This window comes from Triturus cristatus, chromosome 11 (genome assembly GCF_964204655.1).
Source record: "Triturus cristatus chromosome 11, aTriCri1.1, whole genome shotgun sequence".
Lineage (NCBI taxonomy): Eukaryota > Metazoa > Chordata > Amphibia > Caudata > Salamandridae > Triturus > Triturus cristatus.
The window spans coordinates 186,322,026-186,337,878 of NC_140594.1; the positions used below are offsets into that span (position 1 = coordinate 186,322,026).

The 15,853-nt window shown below is 50.6% G+C and overlaps 1 protein-coding gene across 2 annotated transcripts in view; it reads right to left on the bottom strand.

Moving 5' to 3' along the window:
- The window catches only part of HECTD4 (HECT domain E3 ubiquitin protein ligase 4), a 2,430,065-nt gene that overhangs the window by 668,177 nt on the left and 1,746,035 nt on the right, over positions 1 to 15,853 (bottom strand). For both annotated transcript variants that reach the window (XM_085634374.1, XM_085634373.1), the window contains exon 62: positions 5,542 to 5,721. In XM_085634374.1, the coding sequence (XP_085490500.1) occupies positions 5,542 to 5,721 (180 nt within the window). The remainder of the gene's footprint in view (positions 1 to 5,541; positions 5,722 to 15,853) is intronic.

The following is a 15,853-nucleotide window of genomic DNA, read 5'->3' on the forward strand; positions in this document are numbered from 1 at the left end:
CTTTTCTCTGTGGGGAAGTCATTCCCCTGTGAGAAGAGGCATTGGAGCTGTTAGAGACATAGGAGTGGATAGATTCCCTTGAAGTGGATCTGTCTCTCCTGCTTCTCTGGTTAAGCCCACTTGGGGATCTGAATGGGGGGACCCCAGTCAGACTCCCATGGAGGCTTAAGTTAGCCTGGCTAAGTCTCCCAACTTTGACCTGGCTGTCTACCTCATCTTCTGAAGTCCCATCTGACTCATCTGTAGTGGGTAGACCCTCACCTGTAGGGTACTAGCCTGGGAGGCCCTATGAGCATCATACTCCTCTAGGATCTCTACTAGCTGAATGAGGATAGGGTTGGAACCCTGTTTTAACTTTCTGGAGGTACACAATTGTCTCATCTCCTGAAAAGTTAGGGTATCATATCTAGAGGGGATCTTTCTAGGATCTACCCCTCCTGGGAGAGAATCACCTTGATCTCCTCTTAGAGACATGATCTAGTGAGGGTGTGGTGTGTGGACCTACCTACACTAGTTGTATCTACTAAACCTCTCTAGTAGTTGTAGTCAGGGTGTGTTAGGCCCTTCAACCTACAACAACTAAGTCCAGTAGGACTTAAGTATTATAATCTATGTTATATGTACCTAACAATATCTTATGTGATCTTTCAATTTAGTATCTCAAGATTACAATGGTATTACAACAGCAAGCTCAGATCCCAACCGCTGCTCACCAATGTGAGAAGTTGGCCTGATATATGATGTCACTAATTCTAGTGTACACCCTGTATCAGTCCAAACAACCCTTATGGTGATTGGTTGTAAAGTCAACCTTATAGACCAGCTATCCTAGTGGTAGCATGGACAAGAGCAGTCTTAGGCTAAACTCTGAAAGGCATGTGAAGCCAGCTGTTATACCATATGTAATCCCTTGAATACCAAATGAAAGGACACCACAACAGATTTAAATAAAAATAAAATGTATTTATTCTAGTCAAACGCTCAGCACTCTTTATGAGATTCGAGGTAAGTACAACACAGTCTTATTTAAGCATACATTAAGTCACACAGGTAAGTAATACAGTTAGGCCCTAGGGGCCACGCAAACCATATACTAAGTAAGTGGTATAAGAAGCACTGTCACGAACACAGGATAGGCCTAGGCCTAGGGTATCGCTGGGGCTACACTATACTACCAAAGGTTAGGAAGTGGGAGGCCCACGGGATTCAGGTGCAGAGTGGAAACACTCACGCGTAATGCGTAAAAGTCGATAGAAATGCAAGTTATTAGAAATTAGCAGTTTTAGGACACTTCTGGTATAGCTAGGAAGTCGAAACTAGACCCTTGGATAGTCAATACCCTTGTGAGCACCGAAATGCTCAAGTTACCTAGCCCACGGGCTGCGGGTGCATAGGTGTGAACTTGCGTCGGGTTTCGTCGTTGACTCCTATGGATGCCTGAAGGAAAGTTGCTGACAGGCCGCCAGTGAAGAGTGTCCGGTGGATCCCAAGGATGGGATCAAGAAGGAAGGAACCTGCAAGCAGAAGGGACAGAGTCTAGGTCACCAGCCAGGAGCCGGGAAGGAACCAGGCGATGTCGTGAAGATGCAGGTGAAGAGGTGAAGCTTGTCGCAGCAGTCACGGGTACCAGGAGGCGTCGAGGACGACCAGGAGGTGAGCTGTCCCACGAAGGCTCTTGCTGTCGGCGGCGTCAAAGTCGAGTCAGGACCCAACAAGCCTTGGCAAGCGGAACCCACGCAGGATGGAGGACTTGCTTCTGGTGCAGACCAGGAAGGTCTGGGGTGCTTCTCTTTCACAGAGGAGCGGGTGCCAGTCTGGAGGAGCCGGACCAGCAAGTTGAAAACAAAGGTTTGTCGTCGCAGAGGTCACTAGCCAAACGGGCCAGCAACCGAACAACACATCGAGCAACTCAGGTGCAGAAGGGCCCCACGCAGAACATGTGAAGTGTGGGGAGCTGATCTTCTTTGCAGATGGTGCTCGGGATAGGGGCTTCTCAATTCCCCAAGCACAGCCTCGAGGGAGCCTCGGAAGTCGCGCTAGTCAGGTACTAGCCACTTTTCCCAAGTCGCCGGTCTCACGTCCCTCGTCGCCTCCACGGGTCTCAGCTTCGCTGTAGATGTGGATCTGGGTCAGAGGTGTCTGGACGTCTCGGCGCTGGTCAGTCTCTGCAGTCGTCCCTCGTAGGATCTGTCGCAAAGCAAAGCAGCGGTCGCTGGATGGTGCCTGGTTGCCCAGGGTGGTCACTCCATGGCCACAAGGGAGATTTCTTCAGTCTTCTTCCTGAGGTCGAATGTCGAAGATCCAGAGTTTCTGTACAAGTTGCAGATTCAGGTTAATCTAATTTAGCAGGGCTCAGCTACCTATTGATATACTGGGCTAGTGGGCTGGGCTACCTGCAAGGTCCCTCCTATGGGTGGGACCAGGAAGGGGAGTGGTTACACCCCCTTTCCTTTGTCCAGTTTCGCGCCAGAGCTGGGGCTGGAGTGCCCCAGCGCCGGTTTGAACTGGACAATGGACGGGACACCTTGTGTGCCCCAGGCAGTGTCTAGTTGCATTCAACCCTCCCTGCCCCAATACACTAAATCCTGTCTAGAGTGGTGCTCGCACCTCCCAAGGCAGGAAACCTATTGTCCAAGCCTCCCTCGCTGGAAGGACTCCCAGCAGCAGGAGGTCTGACTTGTGTCTGTGGCAGCAGCATCCATTTTGTGATGCTGGGGCTCTGGTTAACTTTAACCGGGTAAGTAGGTTTCAACATGTCTTCTCCCTCTAGAAGGGAGGAATAATATCCTCATTGCCAGAAATGGTATGGGGGTATTATTCCAAGGTGTTAGACACCTTACACGACATGTTTTGATAAAGCCAAACCATAGTTACCATAACCGTTTAAGAGTATAAGGCACTTTAAGAGTATATGGTAGGCTATATCATAGAACAGCTATAAGGACATGGTTCCGAAAGCTGCAGACAGGCTCAGCTCTTGCTAGAGCACCATCTCACATGTTACCAAGCACTCTGCCTCCAGGATTGTTAAGGCCTGCCATAGGAGTGACTGATAGGTACACATGTGTCTATATATAAGGGTAGATATAGGTATACTATATCTAAGCAAGGGGTGATTACACGACCTTGCCCCAGCTGAGTGATCAGCCAGTTGTGTCATAATGGAAGGCCAGGCCAGGGGTGGAAAAATACATGCTGCAGCCCCTGATAGGCCTAGGGTACACCTATGCCCTGGGTACCTAAGGTACACTGTACAGGGGGCAATAAGGTGACCCTAACCAATTGGGTTATGCACCTAAAGTACATAGTATTAATTTAGAGAGAGAACAGCAGGGCTGTGGGTCTGATTGGCAGTCCCACAGTCACATCTAAGTCGAAAACCAGTGAAGCAAAAGCAAAAAGTGGGGGTGAACATAGAAAGCAGACCCTACTCTCCTACAGTCCTGTCCAAAGCCTCGAAAAGGGAGCTGTTGGGGAAAATGCTGAGTTTGTGTAGCTAACCCCAATGAGTGTGCAGTAGCTTTACTGTCCTTGAACCTTTCAAGGAGTGAATCTACCTTTTCCCTGAAAAAGTTAGAGCAATCAAAGGGTGCATCCATCAATTATTGTTACACGTCTGTGGAAAAGCTAGAAGAGAGAATCCATGCACGGTGTCTAAGCACCACGCTGGTACCAAATACTCTACCAAGACAATCAGTGGTGTCTAAGCTTGATTTATTAGTATACTTTGCAGAATCCTGTCCATCATAGACTTGATGGTGTAACATCTGCCTGACTTCTTCAGATACCGCTGGTAGAAGATTAGCCACTCTATTCCAGAAAGTATGGTAGCATCTTCCTAAAATACATGATGTGTTAACCATCATATGGGCCAGGCCGGCCGATGAAGACTTTCTTTGCACATGCTTCAATTCTCTTTGACTACCTATCAGGTGGAGTAGTTGGAAATACATTTGGGTTGGTAAGACTCATAGAAGCCTGCACCACAAGGCTTTCTGGAGTTGTATGCTGCAACAAACAATCCTGATCTCTGGGAGCTGCCCTATCGCATCTTGTAACCTGCCTATTAGTCGATAGGCAAGATCAAGATTTTGCCCACGTGCCCACTAGAACATCCGTTAATGCCTCCTTAAAAGGCAACAATGGTTCCTGGTAAGACTGAACCAAGTTCAAAACTTCTGTCAATAGCATTTGTTTGACCTCTTTAGTAGGTAGTACTAGGTCTAAGACCTCTGTTTCCCTCCGTATCACTGTGGTGAAAGAAGACATCTCTTCTGTGGCCAATGCAAGGTTAGTTGATGCCAACCCAATATCAAGTGAGGTATCTAATCCACTACCATCTCTTAGGTCATCCAAAATATCACTGAGAACAAAAGGGTTGATACTGATATTCTTCATTAAGGGAGAATTCCTCTCTGCCTGTATCTGGCTTGGACTGGGTATAAACTCTTGGTGGAGGAGCATCTTCCAAACCCAACAAAATGATCGAACCTGCCACTAGCATCAGTGATGTTAGTAAGAGTGTCAGTAACAGCACCAGACGAAGAGACAGCGACGTCGAATGTGTTGCCAAGGATGGAGCCAAGGGTGTTGTCAGTACCAGATTTATAGGAACTGGAGCAGGTGTTGAGAACTACCTTGGGATGAGGTCAAGAGGCACAGCTGAAGAGGTCGGTTTTGCAGACGGTTGACCAGCTGAAGGCCCCCGGAGGGTCTATAGGGTCTGAAAGTGCACTAGAAGGATCAAGTCAGCGGCGGCTCCTCTGCTAAGGTAGAGGAGCGCCACCCCACTGCTCTTTGAGCAGTGAAAAAAAAGGAAAAATAAAATGATAGCACAATGTTATCATTTTATTTTTTTCATTTTATTGTTCCGAGGAACATAACAAATGTGTGGCCCACACCAAGACACCAAAGAAAGACATAGTGTGGATCTGTAATGCTGCAGGAGCAGTTGCACAGCCAGATTTCTTAGAGGTGTGAACAAACAAAAAAATTATTAAATTAGTTCGTATGTAAGGAAAGCTAGAACAATCGGGACAGATCAGGAATGGGTCTAACTCCTTAGGCAGTAACATTTACCGGACACAATGAAAGCCCTTTGCCTGGCTGCAGGAAGATCTTCTACCATTCCTTTAGGATGTGTAAAGTTTGAGGTGTGGTAGTATTTGAGTGCTGGAAGCCACTTACCCTACTTTAAGTTGGAAGGTCATGCATGTACAACAACAGTAAGTGGACAGGATAATAGGGTATGTGGTGGATTTTCCCAGGACATATGGTCTAGAAATTGTTCAGCTCACTGTGGATGGCACATGCAAAAATGTAAGTACTGACAAAATGCATGTGTCAAGATGCTAAAAACGTGCACTACGTCATTAAAAGCACGAATAAGCAATATGTGTCCTACACAATTTAATGAAAAATAGTTCACATAAATGCGGTCATGTTTATTTAATTACTTAATTTGACCAGATAATCAGAGAGGGATGTAATGTAAACCTCACAAATGACACTGACCTATGTTTTACAACTTAATGTTCTTACCCAGGAGTTCTATAATTTGCAGAAGAACTGATGCAGGAATGGTATCAAGGTCATCTTCTGATTTTTCATCTCCATCTGCTAACGTCCATGTTAGTATTTGCTCAGTAAAAGCCAAAGCCAATGGAAATTCTTGTGGCAGTGAATGCATGACCAGTACGGCTCCCGGTGGTGGAGAAACTCCTTAATGAAGAGAAATAACCAGGTTTAAGATTACATTACAAATAACATTAGACAAAGCAGAAAACGTTATAAACAGGAAGTAGAACATGTTTTAAAGTAAAATGAATAGGATACAAAGTTATATAATTGGAAAGAAAAAGTTGCTTTCTGGTAACTATATTTCTCCAGCAAGTGCATTTTCACTAAATCATAAACATTAGACTAGGACTGCATTTATTCAAGATCGTGGAATGCATTTTCTTAGATTAAATTGTATGTTTTAACAACTATTTCAAAAGAATATTCCTGTAGGAGGTAACACCGTCAGTTCTAGTTTTTCTTATTTAAAATAAAATAAGAAATGAACACTTTGAAAAGCATGTCTTTCAAGCCCCTCAAAAACAGTGAAAAAAACCAAAGCAAGAACTGGTGTTAAGTAGGCATCCCCTTTTAATGTGAGGATTTTGATGCAGTATCCTATAGTGATTATAAGCTGCAATGTCCCAGAATGCACAGCAGACTCAATAAGACTGATCTTATAACCAGTCTCCAGCGTTGCTGCCAGTTGGACACAGAAGGGCAAGAAATCAATTAAGATAACAATGAATGAGAACCAGACTGAACATTTTAAAGCTTGAAAATGGCATAGGCATACCTTCATATGGTCGCTCTGCAACTGTCTCTGAACAATACATTTATCATAAGAGCAACAGCAGTTGCTTTACCTCACATGTAATTAATTTTTGTATTACCAAGAAGGAGGATATTAACCTTCTGCTAGGAAATCGTGACATAGTATGCTCTCTATGTAACAAATTTCACAAACAATTGTATTGACTTACAAATATTCTTAGTCACATATATGTTTGTTCATATCAAGGTAGCACCCTAAGGGAGCTTCACTGCTTAGGTGTTGGGTAATCTCACAGATGGAAAGACTGGATTCAGAAAGAATGAAATCAAGAAATGGTCTGATTAACATGGAGGGAAGAAACTATGAGCTCTAAAAGACACCTTACTCTGGTGGAATAGTGTTTGCCATGCTACCTCCTTCATGAGATACGTGGCCTGTGAGAATCCAAGAAGAGTTTTTCAGCACTCCAGTAGGAACCTGCATGTGTATGCGCAATATTCCTGAGAGCGTGCCAGACATCTTGGTTCTGATGTGATTCTGAAAGATTTTGTCAGCCAACTTGGGCATGTCCAGACAAAAACCCACTGCTTCATCAGAAGATGGGCTAAGCGGATCAGCCTGCATCAGGAACTAGCCCCACTGTTACCGATCTTCAAGTACATGAGTAAACCACTGATCTCTATGTACCTGGTCTCATGGCTTGTCACAGGTGGCCCTACTACAATTCACCACTGGTCTTGGGTATTATTGTTATTATTATTTTTTTCTTAAGAGATATATACAGCGCAAATTCGACCCGAAGATATCCGGTATCAGAGCGCTTTACATGAGCACCAGTTGCGTTACAGATAGACGCATTAATTTTTGTTAGGCACAGGGAGATTAAGTGATTTGCCCAGAATCACAAGGTGTTGAGCATCCCTGCTGAGACTCGAACCTGGTTCCCCAGCTTTGAGGTTGACCGCTCTAGCCGTAAAGCTACGACAGTCCTTCCACTTGCTGCAAAGGGCATTGCCACTCAGGAGGTCTTCCATGCTGCGTGACCTGAATCGTGCTGCCAAGGATTGCCATATGGCTGCTGCCTCTTTGTTAACACACCCTCCCCCAATCACCAACACAGTCAATACTGTCTCCATGCAGGTACTTCTAAAGCCATACGAGTCAAAGGATACAGCAGTATTTAAAGATTTACTGCAGGATTCATGGATCCAGAGATTCAAGGATCTCAAAGTCTATAAAGGCCACACCCAGGGCATGGACAGGTGCTTGCCCTTCCTCCCTGTTGTTGAGAGGAAGCCTCTGCTTGGGCTCAGTTCTCCACTTGTGTTCCTGGCTTTCCAGTCAAGATTATCTTCAAACTAGATGTTGATATTAAACCAGATATTTCTGGTATGCATAGCTTCATGAAATTCTTCTAGGTCACGTCGAAGACTTTGCATGCATACAAGAAATGATTTGATCTCTCCCAGTCAATCAGTATTTATATAGCACTGTTAGTCACTCATTAGGGTATCCAAGAGTTAGGTATCAGGGCACAGTCAAAAAGGCAGGTCTTGAGTCTCTTCCTCAATTTTTCCAGTGAGGTTGATGTCCGTAGATGAAGTGAAAGTCTGTTCCAGGATTTGGAGGCGATGTAGGAGAAGGAACTGCCTCCACTGTGGCTTCAGTGGATGCAGAGTGTCTGTGCGAGGGCAAGGGTGGTGGAGCAAAGGTCTCTGGATGGTTGGTGGAAGTTGAGGCGTTGGTTGATGTATAATGGTCTTAGATCGTGGAGGGCTTTGTAGGCATGTCAACATCTTGAATTGGCATCTTTTCTGGACGTGGAGCCAATTGAGGTTACTAAGGTGTGGGGTGACGTGGGTTTGTTTGGGCAGGTTAAGGATGAGTCTGGCCGCTGAGATATCTATCGTCTGTAGTGTTTGCATGAGTTGGGTGTTGGTTCTTGCATACAGTGCCTTGCCGTCTGATGACTAGGGCTTGAGTGATGGTTTTCCAGGTGTCAATGTCGGCTAGATGTGTCATGTAGGGGTTGAAGAGGGTGGTGCTGAGGGACGAACCTTGAGGGATGCAGCATATGGTGCTCTTATGTTCTGAGGCAAATGGAGGTAGGCATATTCTCTGAGTTCATCCCAGGAGGAATGATGCGATCCATCTGAAGGCATCTTCCTGGAGCCTGATGTGGTGCAGTCTCTTAAGACTATGGTGGGATACAGTGTTGAAAGCTGCGGAGAGGACAAGGAGGATCACGACCGCTGACTCTCCTCTGTTGAGGACGGTACAGATGTCGTCAGTGGCGGCAATCAGGGCGGTTTCATGCTGGGGTGGGCACTAAAACCGGATGGGGAGGAGTCGAGCAGGCTGCTTCTCTCCAGGTATTCGGTGAGCTGCTGTTTTTTGCCCTTCTCGAGGACTTTGGCGGGGAAAGAGAGCAAGATGGGGCCCGTAGTTTTGGAGTTCGCAGGGGTCGGCAGAGGGTTTCTTGAAGAGTGGTCTGACTTCTGTGTGTTACCGTGCGTCGGGAAAGGTGGCCTCTGAGGTTCAAGAGGTGGTAGGGGCAGGGTCCGTGGGTGCAACTAAGTGGATAGAGTTCATGATGGCTGTGGTGTTCTGTGCGGTGAGCTGTTCCCAAGTGGGGAGTGGCTGATTGGGAGAGGCTTCTGTTGGAGCGAGGAGGATGTGGAGGTCAGAGAGTTGGTGATTCAAGTTATTGTAGATGGTGGATATCTTGTTGTGGAAATGGTCTGCTAGAGCGACGCAGAGTTCCTGTGAGGGAGGGATTGAGTGTAAGAGAATGTAAGAAATTTATTGTGCAGTTAATTAAAACCATTACAAACGATCTCCATTTTACACAGTTTCAAGCTCATAAAAGGAGAGAACAACAAATTACAATAGAAGTTCATCACTAAAAGATTACTTGTTCAAAGTACAAAGTAAAAGCTATACAAACTTGTGATTAGTAATTTGTAAGCTTCAAATATCCCTGAAGGCTAGCCCAAAACCGCCTCTTATACCACAGAGGATGTTGGGTGGAGAATAAAGTGCCATGCACAATAGTTGCTAAGAGCTTTAGTCAGGCGACCGGGGGGCAGTAGGAACGTTTTCATTCCTCAGTGCCCAAGTTGGGTCGTACTGGAGTTAAGAGCAGTTAGCCAGATCTATGTATGCGAAATTGCCTTGCAGATGTATTAGACAGAAGAATCAGGGCATAGTTAAAGTTTGTGCTTGGATGCTAGTTAACATATATTTCTATGGATAGACATCTTTGCAAACTCTGCCTGGCATGGGCTAAGAAGTAGTAAGTATCTAATTCCAAGATCATCGAGGGGGGGGGGGTGCAATGCATCAATGGTTGGCACTTGGAGCTTAGCGCAAAATGAGCTTAGATTACGGATGTATCCGGACACAGAGCTTCTTGCAGTGGGTAAGCCTGACAGGGTCTAAGAAATAAAGGGTACTTATTACGAGAGAGGGCATTGGCAGTTGTTGCGGGGCAGCAGGGGTTAACCCCCCAGAGTGATTTAAGCTTGCTAGGTCTCCATATCGGCTAGCTAGTCATTGAAGAACAAGTTACTTACCTTCGGTAACGATGTATCTGTAAGAAACATTAGTTAGTTAGATTCCTCACCTTAGAATATCCCCAGGCGTCAGACTGGATCCGGAAGATTTTTCGTCAGCAATACCCCTTGCGCGTCGCTAGACTTCGTCTGCGGCTCCGCGTCCGTCGTCGTGCGCCGGGATGACGTCGTCGGAGTACTTAGACGCCGCCCTCGCGCGCTGACGTCAGTTCTTGTACATAGCCTTCCGTGCCAAGAACGCAGAGCCATGCAAAGACCGACACTGGTGCCAAAAATAAAATCTAGGGGCCTGAAAAGGATAACCTTAACCCTAGATGTCAGTTCGCAGAACGGGGAGGATGGGTGGGTCGGTGAGGAATCTAACTAACTAATGTTTCTTACAGATACATCGTTACCGAAGGTAAGTAACTTGTTCATCTGAAAGAAACACGTTAGTTAGATTCCTCACCTTAGAATAGATACCCAAGCAATACCATCCCCGGTGGTGGGTCTGCGAACCAAGATCACACCAGAAAGTCCTGGAGGACAGAACGACCAAAGAAGCCATCCCTCCGGACTTGGCTGTCAAGGCAATAATGCCTGGCAAACGTGTGTAGCGAAGCCCACGTCGCCGCCTGACAGATGGCCTGCAAAGGGACACCCCGTCCCAAAGCAGTAGTAGCCGCTGTGGCCCGAGTGGAGTGGGCGCGCAGCCCAACAGGAGGGTCCTTTTTAGCCAAAGAGTAACAAATTTTGATGCACAAAACGACCCACCGAGAGATGGTCCGTTTGTGCACAGCTTTCCCCTTCTTAGCACCCACGTATCCAACGAAAAGTTGGTCGTCCACCCGGAACTGCTTAATGCGGTCCAAATAAAAGGAGAGCGCACGTGTCGGGTCCAGACGGTGGAGCCTCTCTTCCTCTTTGGAAGGATGCGGAGGCGGAAAGAAGGTGGGCAAGGTGACAGACTGCCCAAGATGAAACAGAGTCACCACTTTCGGAAGAAAGGAGGGACGAGGCCGAAGGACAACCTTGTCCGGATGAACAGACAGAAAAGGAGGCTTTGAAGATAAAGCCTGGCGCTCACTCACCCGTCTAGCCGAGGTGATGGCTACCAGAAAAGCAGTCTTAAGAGTCAGAAGACGAAGAGGACAAGTGTGAAGAGGCTCGAAGGGAGCGCACATCAGGAATGTCAAGACAAGATTCAAGTCCCACTAAGGCATTACGAAGGGGACAGGAGGGATCGTGTGAGTAATGCCTTTTAGAAAGCGTGAAACAACAGGGGACTTGAAAAGAGAAGGCTGATCAGGAAGCCGTAAGAAGGCAGAGATGGCAGCAAGATAACCTTTCAGGGTGCCCAGGGCAGACCCTGCCGGGCCAAAGAAAGAAGAAAGAGGAGAACCTCAGAAAGAGGGGCGGAAAGGGGATCCACAGCCTTTGCTGTGCACCATGCCACAAATTTGTGCCACCGGCAGGCGTATACCGTCTTTGTGGAGGGACGCCTGGCTGCCAGAATGATATCACAGACTTCAGGAGGCAAGTCAAATGGCATCAACTGCCGCCGCTCAATCTCCACGCATGGAGGTGGAGGCTGGACAGGTTCGGGTGGAGGACCGTCCCCTGCTGCCGCGACAGAAGATCCTCCCGAAGGGGCAGACGTATCGGAGGATCGGTCAACATACTGAGTAGCTCGGGATACCAGTACCTTCGTGCCCAATCCGGAGCCACCAAGATGACTTGGGCCTGGTCGTGCCTGATCTTCAGCACTCTGGGCAGAAGTGGTATAGGCGGAAAGGCGTACAACAGACCGCAACTCCACTCGCGACGAAAAGCGTCGCCGAGCGAGTGCCGCCTTGGAAATTCCAACGCGCAGAACTGCTGACATTGCGCGTTCTCTTCGGTGGCGAATAGATCTAACCAAGGCTCTCCCCACTGCTGAAAGAGACCTTGCGCCACCTCGGAGTTCAGACGCCATTCGTGATCCATCATGCACCGGCGGCTGAGTTCGTCTGCTCTGGCGTTCAGAGAGCCCGCCAGATGTTGAACCACTAGGGTGACGCCCTGGTGTTCCAGCCACGTCCAGAGGCGCAGAGCCTCCTGACAAAGGGTCCACGTCCCCACCCCGCCCTGTTTGTGGCAATACCACATGGCGGTGGTGTTGTCCGTGAACACCTGCACGACACTTCCCCTGACAGAGGGAAGGAAGGCTTTCAGTGCAAGCCGGATCGCTCTCAACTCCAACAGGTTGATGTGGAGACGAGACTCCGCCGGAGACCAGAGGCCTCTGATCTCCGCCTCTCCCATATGGCCGCCCCATCCCAGGAGGGACGCATCCGTCACTACGACATGCTCCGGTTGGGGAAGGGAGAGGCTTCTGCCCATGACCCAATCGCGGTCCGTGAGCCACCACTGCAACTGCTGTGCAGTGCCCTCCGAGATCAAGACATGGTGGGACAGGTTGCCGTGATGCTGGGCCCACTGAAACTTCAGGTCCCACTGCAGAGCCCGCATGCGCCGCCTGGCGTGATGCACTAGTAGGATGCAGGAGGCCATCAGCCCCAGAAGCCGCAACACTAGCCTGACCGAAACCCAGGATAGAGGCCGAAAGATGGGAATCAGGGCCTGTATATCCCGGACCCGCTGTTCCGGTGGATAGACCCGGAACTGCGCCGAATCGAGAACCGCTCCGATGAAAAGGAGCTTCTGAGAGGGATTCAGGTGTGACTTCGGCACGTTGATGGAAAACCCCAGCAAATGCAGGAGATCCGCCGTAGTCTGGAGGTGGGAGACGACTGCCTGGGGCGAGCCCGCCTTCAACAACCAGTCGTCGAGATAGGGGAAGACTGGAACCCCTGATCTGCGCAGATGAGCTGCGACCACCGCCATCACTTTCGTGAACACCCGAGGGGCACTGGTGAGGCCGAAGGGGAGCACGGTAAACTGAAAGTGCTCTTGGCCCACCGTGAACCGCAGGTAACGCCGGTGGGCCGGCAGGACGGGGATGTGGAAATATGCGTCCTGCAAGTCCAACGCTACCATCCAGTCTCCGGGGTCTAGGGCAGCTAGAACCTGAGCCAAAGTCAACATCTTGAACCTTTCCTTCCGGAGGAAGGCATTGACGTTCCGAAGGTCCAAGATAGGGCGCAGGCCCCCTTTGCCCTTCTTGGGAACCAGAAAGTAGTGGGAATAACAACCACGACCCACTTCTGGACTCGGAACGCGCTCGGCGGCCCCTTTGGCCAAGAGGGCCGAAACTTCCTCGTGGAGAAGATTCAAATGATCCCCCGAGATACGGTGGTGCTGCGGTGGCATGGCTGGAGGGGTCGTCTCGAAGGGGAGGGAGTAGCCCCTTCGGACGATTAGCACCACCCACCTGTCCGAAGTGATGGTACGCCAGTGGAACAGGTGATGGCGAACTCTGCCGCCCACTGGCGTGGAATGGGCCTGAAAGCTCGGACTAGGAAGGCTTTGAGGCGGATGCTGCCGGGGTGGATGTGGGCTGACCTCGTCGTCCTCCAGAACCGCCTCGGCGGAAACCACGTCCGCGCGCAGGTTGGTTCTGCGGCTGGTGGCTAGGCGCACGTGAGGAGGCCCCCCTTCCTTGGCCACGAAAGGGGCGAAAAGCGGAAGATTGCGACCGCGGGGCCGAGAGGCCCAAGGACTTGGCTGTAGCCCGGGAGTCCTTAAAGCGGTTCAGCGCACTGTCCGCTTTCTCGCCAAACAGGCGAGTGCCATCAAACGGCATGTCCATGAGAGTGCTCTGGACATCGCCCGAAAATGACGTGGACCGCAGCCAGGCGTGACGTCTAAGCGCCACTGTGGTAGAAATGGCCCTACCCAGCGAGTCCGTGGTGTCAAGCCCACAACGTATGGCATGTCGCGCGGCATCCCTCCCATCGGCCAGAGCCTGGGTAAGTCGTGTCCGGACCTCCTCCGGACACAGGGGCAGCGCGTCCTCCACCGCATCCCACAGAGAGTGGGAATAACGGTCCAAGAGACAAGCGGTGTTCAAAGACCGCAGGCCCAAACTAAGGGAAGAGAACAGCTTCTTGCCAAACTGTTCTAGTCTCTTGGAATCCCGGTCCGGCGGGGCGGTCGGGAAAGAGGATTGGGAGGTGGAGGCCTGGATAACCAGGCTCTCAGGGGTAGGGTGTTGGGACAGGAAACTGGGGTCGCCCGGAGCAGGGCGGTGGCGCCTGGCGACGTTCCGGTCCACAGGAGGAACTGTGGAGGGCTTGGACCAGGTGCCCTGCAGAACGTCAATGAGGGCCTCATTGAATTGCAGCAGAGGCTCAGTGGAGCTTGCTGCAGACTGAAGCACCTCAGTAAGGACGTTAGTCCTCACAGCCACGGCAGGCAGCTCGAGCCCAAGGGCTGCGGCCGCCTTGCGCAGCACCACAGAGAAAGCAGCGCCCTCCTCCGAAGCCACAGTCGGAGGAGAGACGAATCCAGTGTCTGGAGAGGTATCCAGGCCACTGGCCTTCCCCAGTTCATCCGCCCAGTCCTGGGACAGTTGAGCCTGAACGGCCATAGGATCCTCAGATCCCTCCCAGTTGTCCCCATCATCCGACTCCTGGCATAGAGGAGAAAGTAACGGAGCCGGGCGGTAGACATAATGTGTCTCTAGCGGCGTCGATCTCGGCGTCCATCGACGCCGGACCGGCGCCGGGCCCGGAGTGGGACTGAACCGGGGCTCGACGTCGAGCGGAGTCGACGTCGGCGTCGGGGGTGGTACCGGTGTCGACGCCGGCGGAGGAGGCGTGACGAGGTTAACCGGCGTCGACGGGGACTCGAGAACGGGTCCCTCGGGCGCTTGCGGCGTCGAGGCCGGAGCCGTCAACGGCGCCGGGGCCGGAGCCACCGGCAGGCAAGGCAGCCCAGTCGGGTCCGCGGGGCCCGAAGGCGCACCAGCGGGCGCCGACGGCGGAGCCAGGTTCCTCATGGCCGAGAGGAAGGCACTGACTTCCGCCGGCGTCGCGTTAGTCCCAGGGACCGGAGGGTATGGGGACGGGCGCGCCGCCTGCGGCTCCGCCGGAGCCGCGGGGGTGGAACCACCCTGACCCTCGGCCGAGTCGCGCGACCGGCGAGGGGAGTCCGAAGAGCGATGTCGCCTCTTGGACTTCTTGGAATGCTTCGACTTACCCGAAGACTTGGATCCCGACGACCGATGGTGACGTCGGCTGCGGCTCCGCGACCGATCCTTGGACCTCCTCCTGGACCGGGATAGAGAGGCGCGCGGAGCCGAGTGGCGAATCTCGAGAAGCTTACGGGACCGCTCCCGTCTAGCCTTCGAGGTCAGGGCCTTACAGTCCGAGCACGACTCCGCGTCGTGGTCGAGGCCCAAGCAGTACAGGCACCGGCGGTGATGGTCCGTAACCGACATCAATCGGCTACAGTCCGTACAGGCTTTAAACCCAGGCATCCTACCGGCACCGGTGTCGATTGACAGGATCAAAAAGGATCAAAAAGTTAGTCAAAAATTTACTAAAGGGGAAGTTCTCCCGGATCTGCGCTTACTGGCGCGGAAAAAAGAAGAACTGACGTCAGCGCGCGAGGGCGGCGTCTAAGTACTCCGACGACGTCATCCCGGCGCACGACGCCGACGACGGACGCGGAGCCGCAGACGACGCCTAGCGACGCGCAAGGGGTATTGCTGACGAAAAATCTTCCGGATCCAGTCTGACGCCTGGGGATATTCGAAGGTGAGGAATCTAACTAACGTGTTTCTTTCAGATGCCTACGATACAAGGGGGAGGCATGGGACAAACCACCGCATGATCTTAAGCTATCCGTGTTTCGGTCCATCAAATGTTTAAAAAGTAATTCTAAAAGCACTCATTAAAACAAGAGTCAAGAGGAGAGAAGAGTACGATTATCGACGCTGTATTTCCTATTCCTTCGCTGGGACGTTCAGGAACTTTTCTCCGTGTGGGTCAATAAGTTATGTTCTCCTCTGCATCCATAC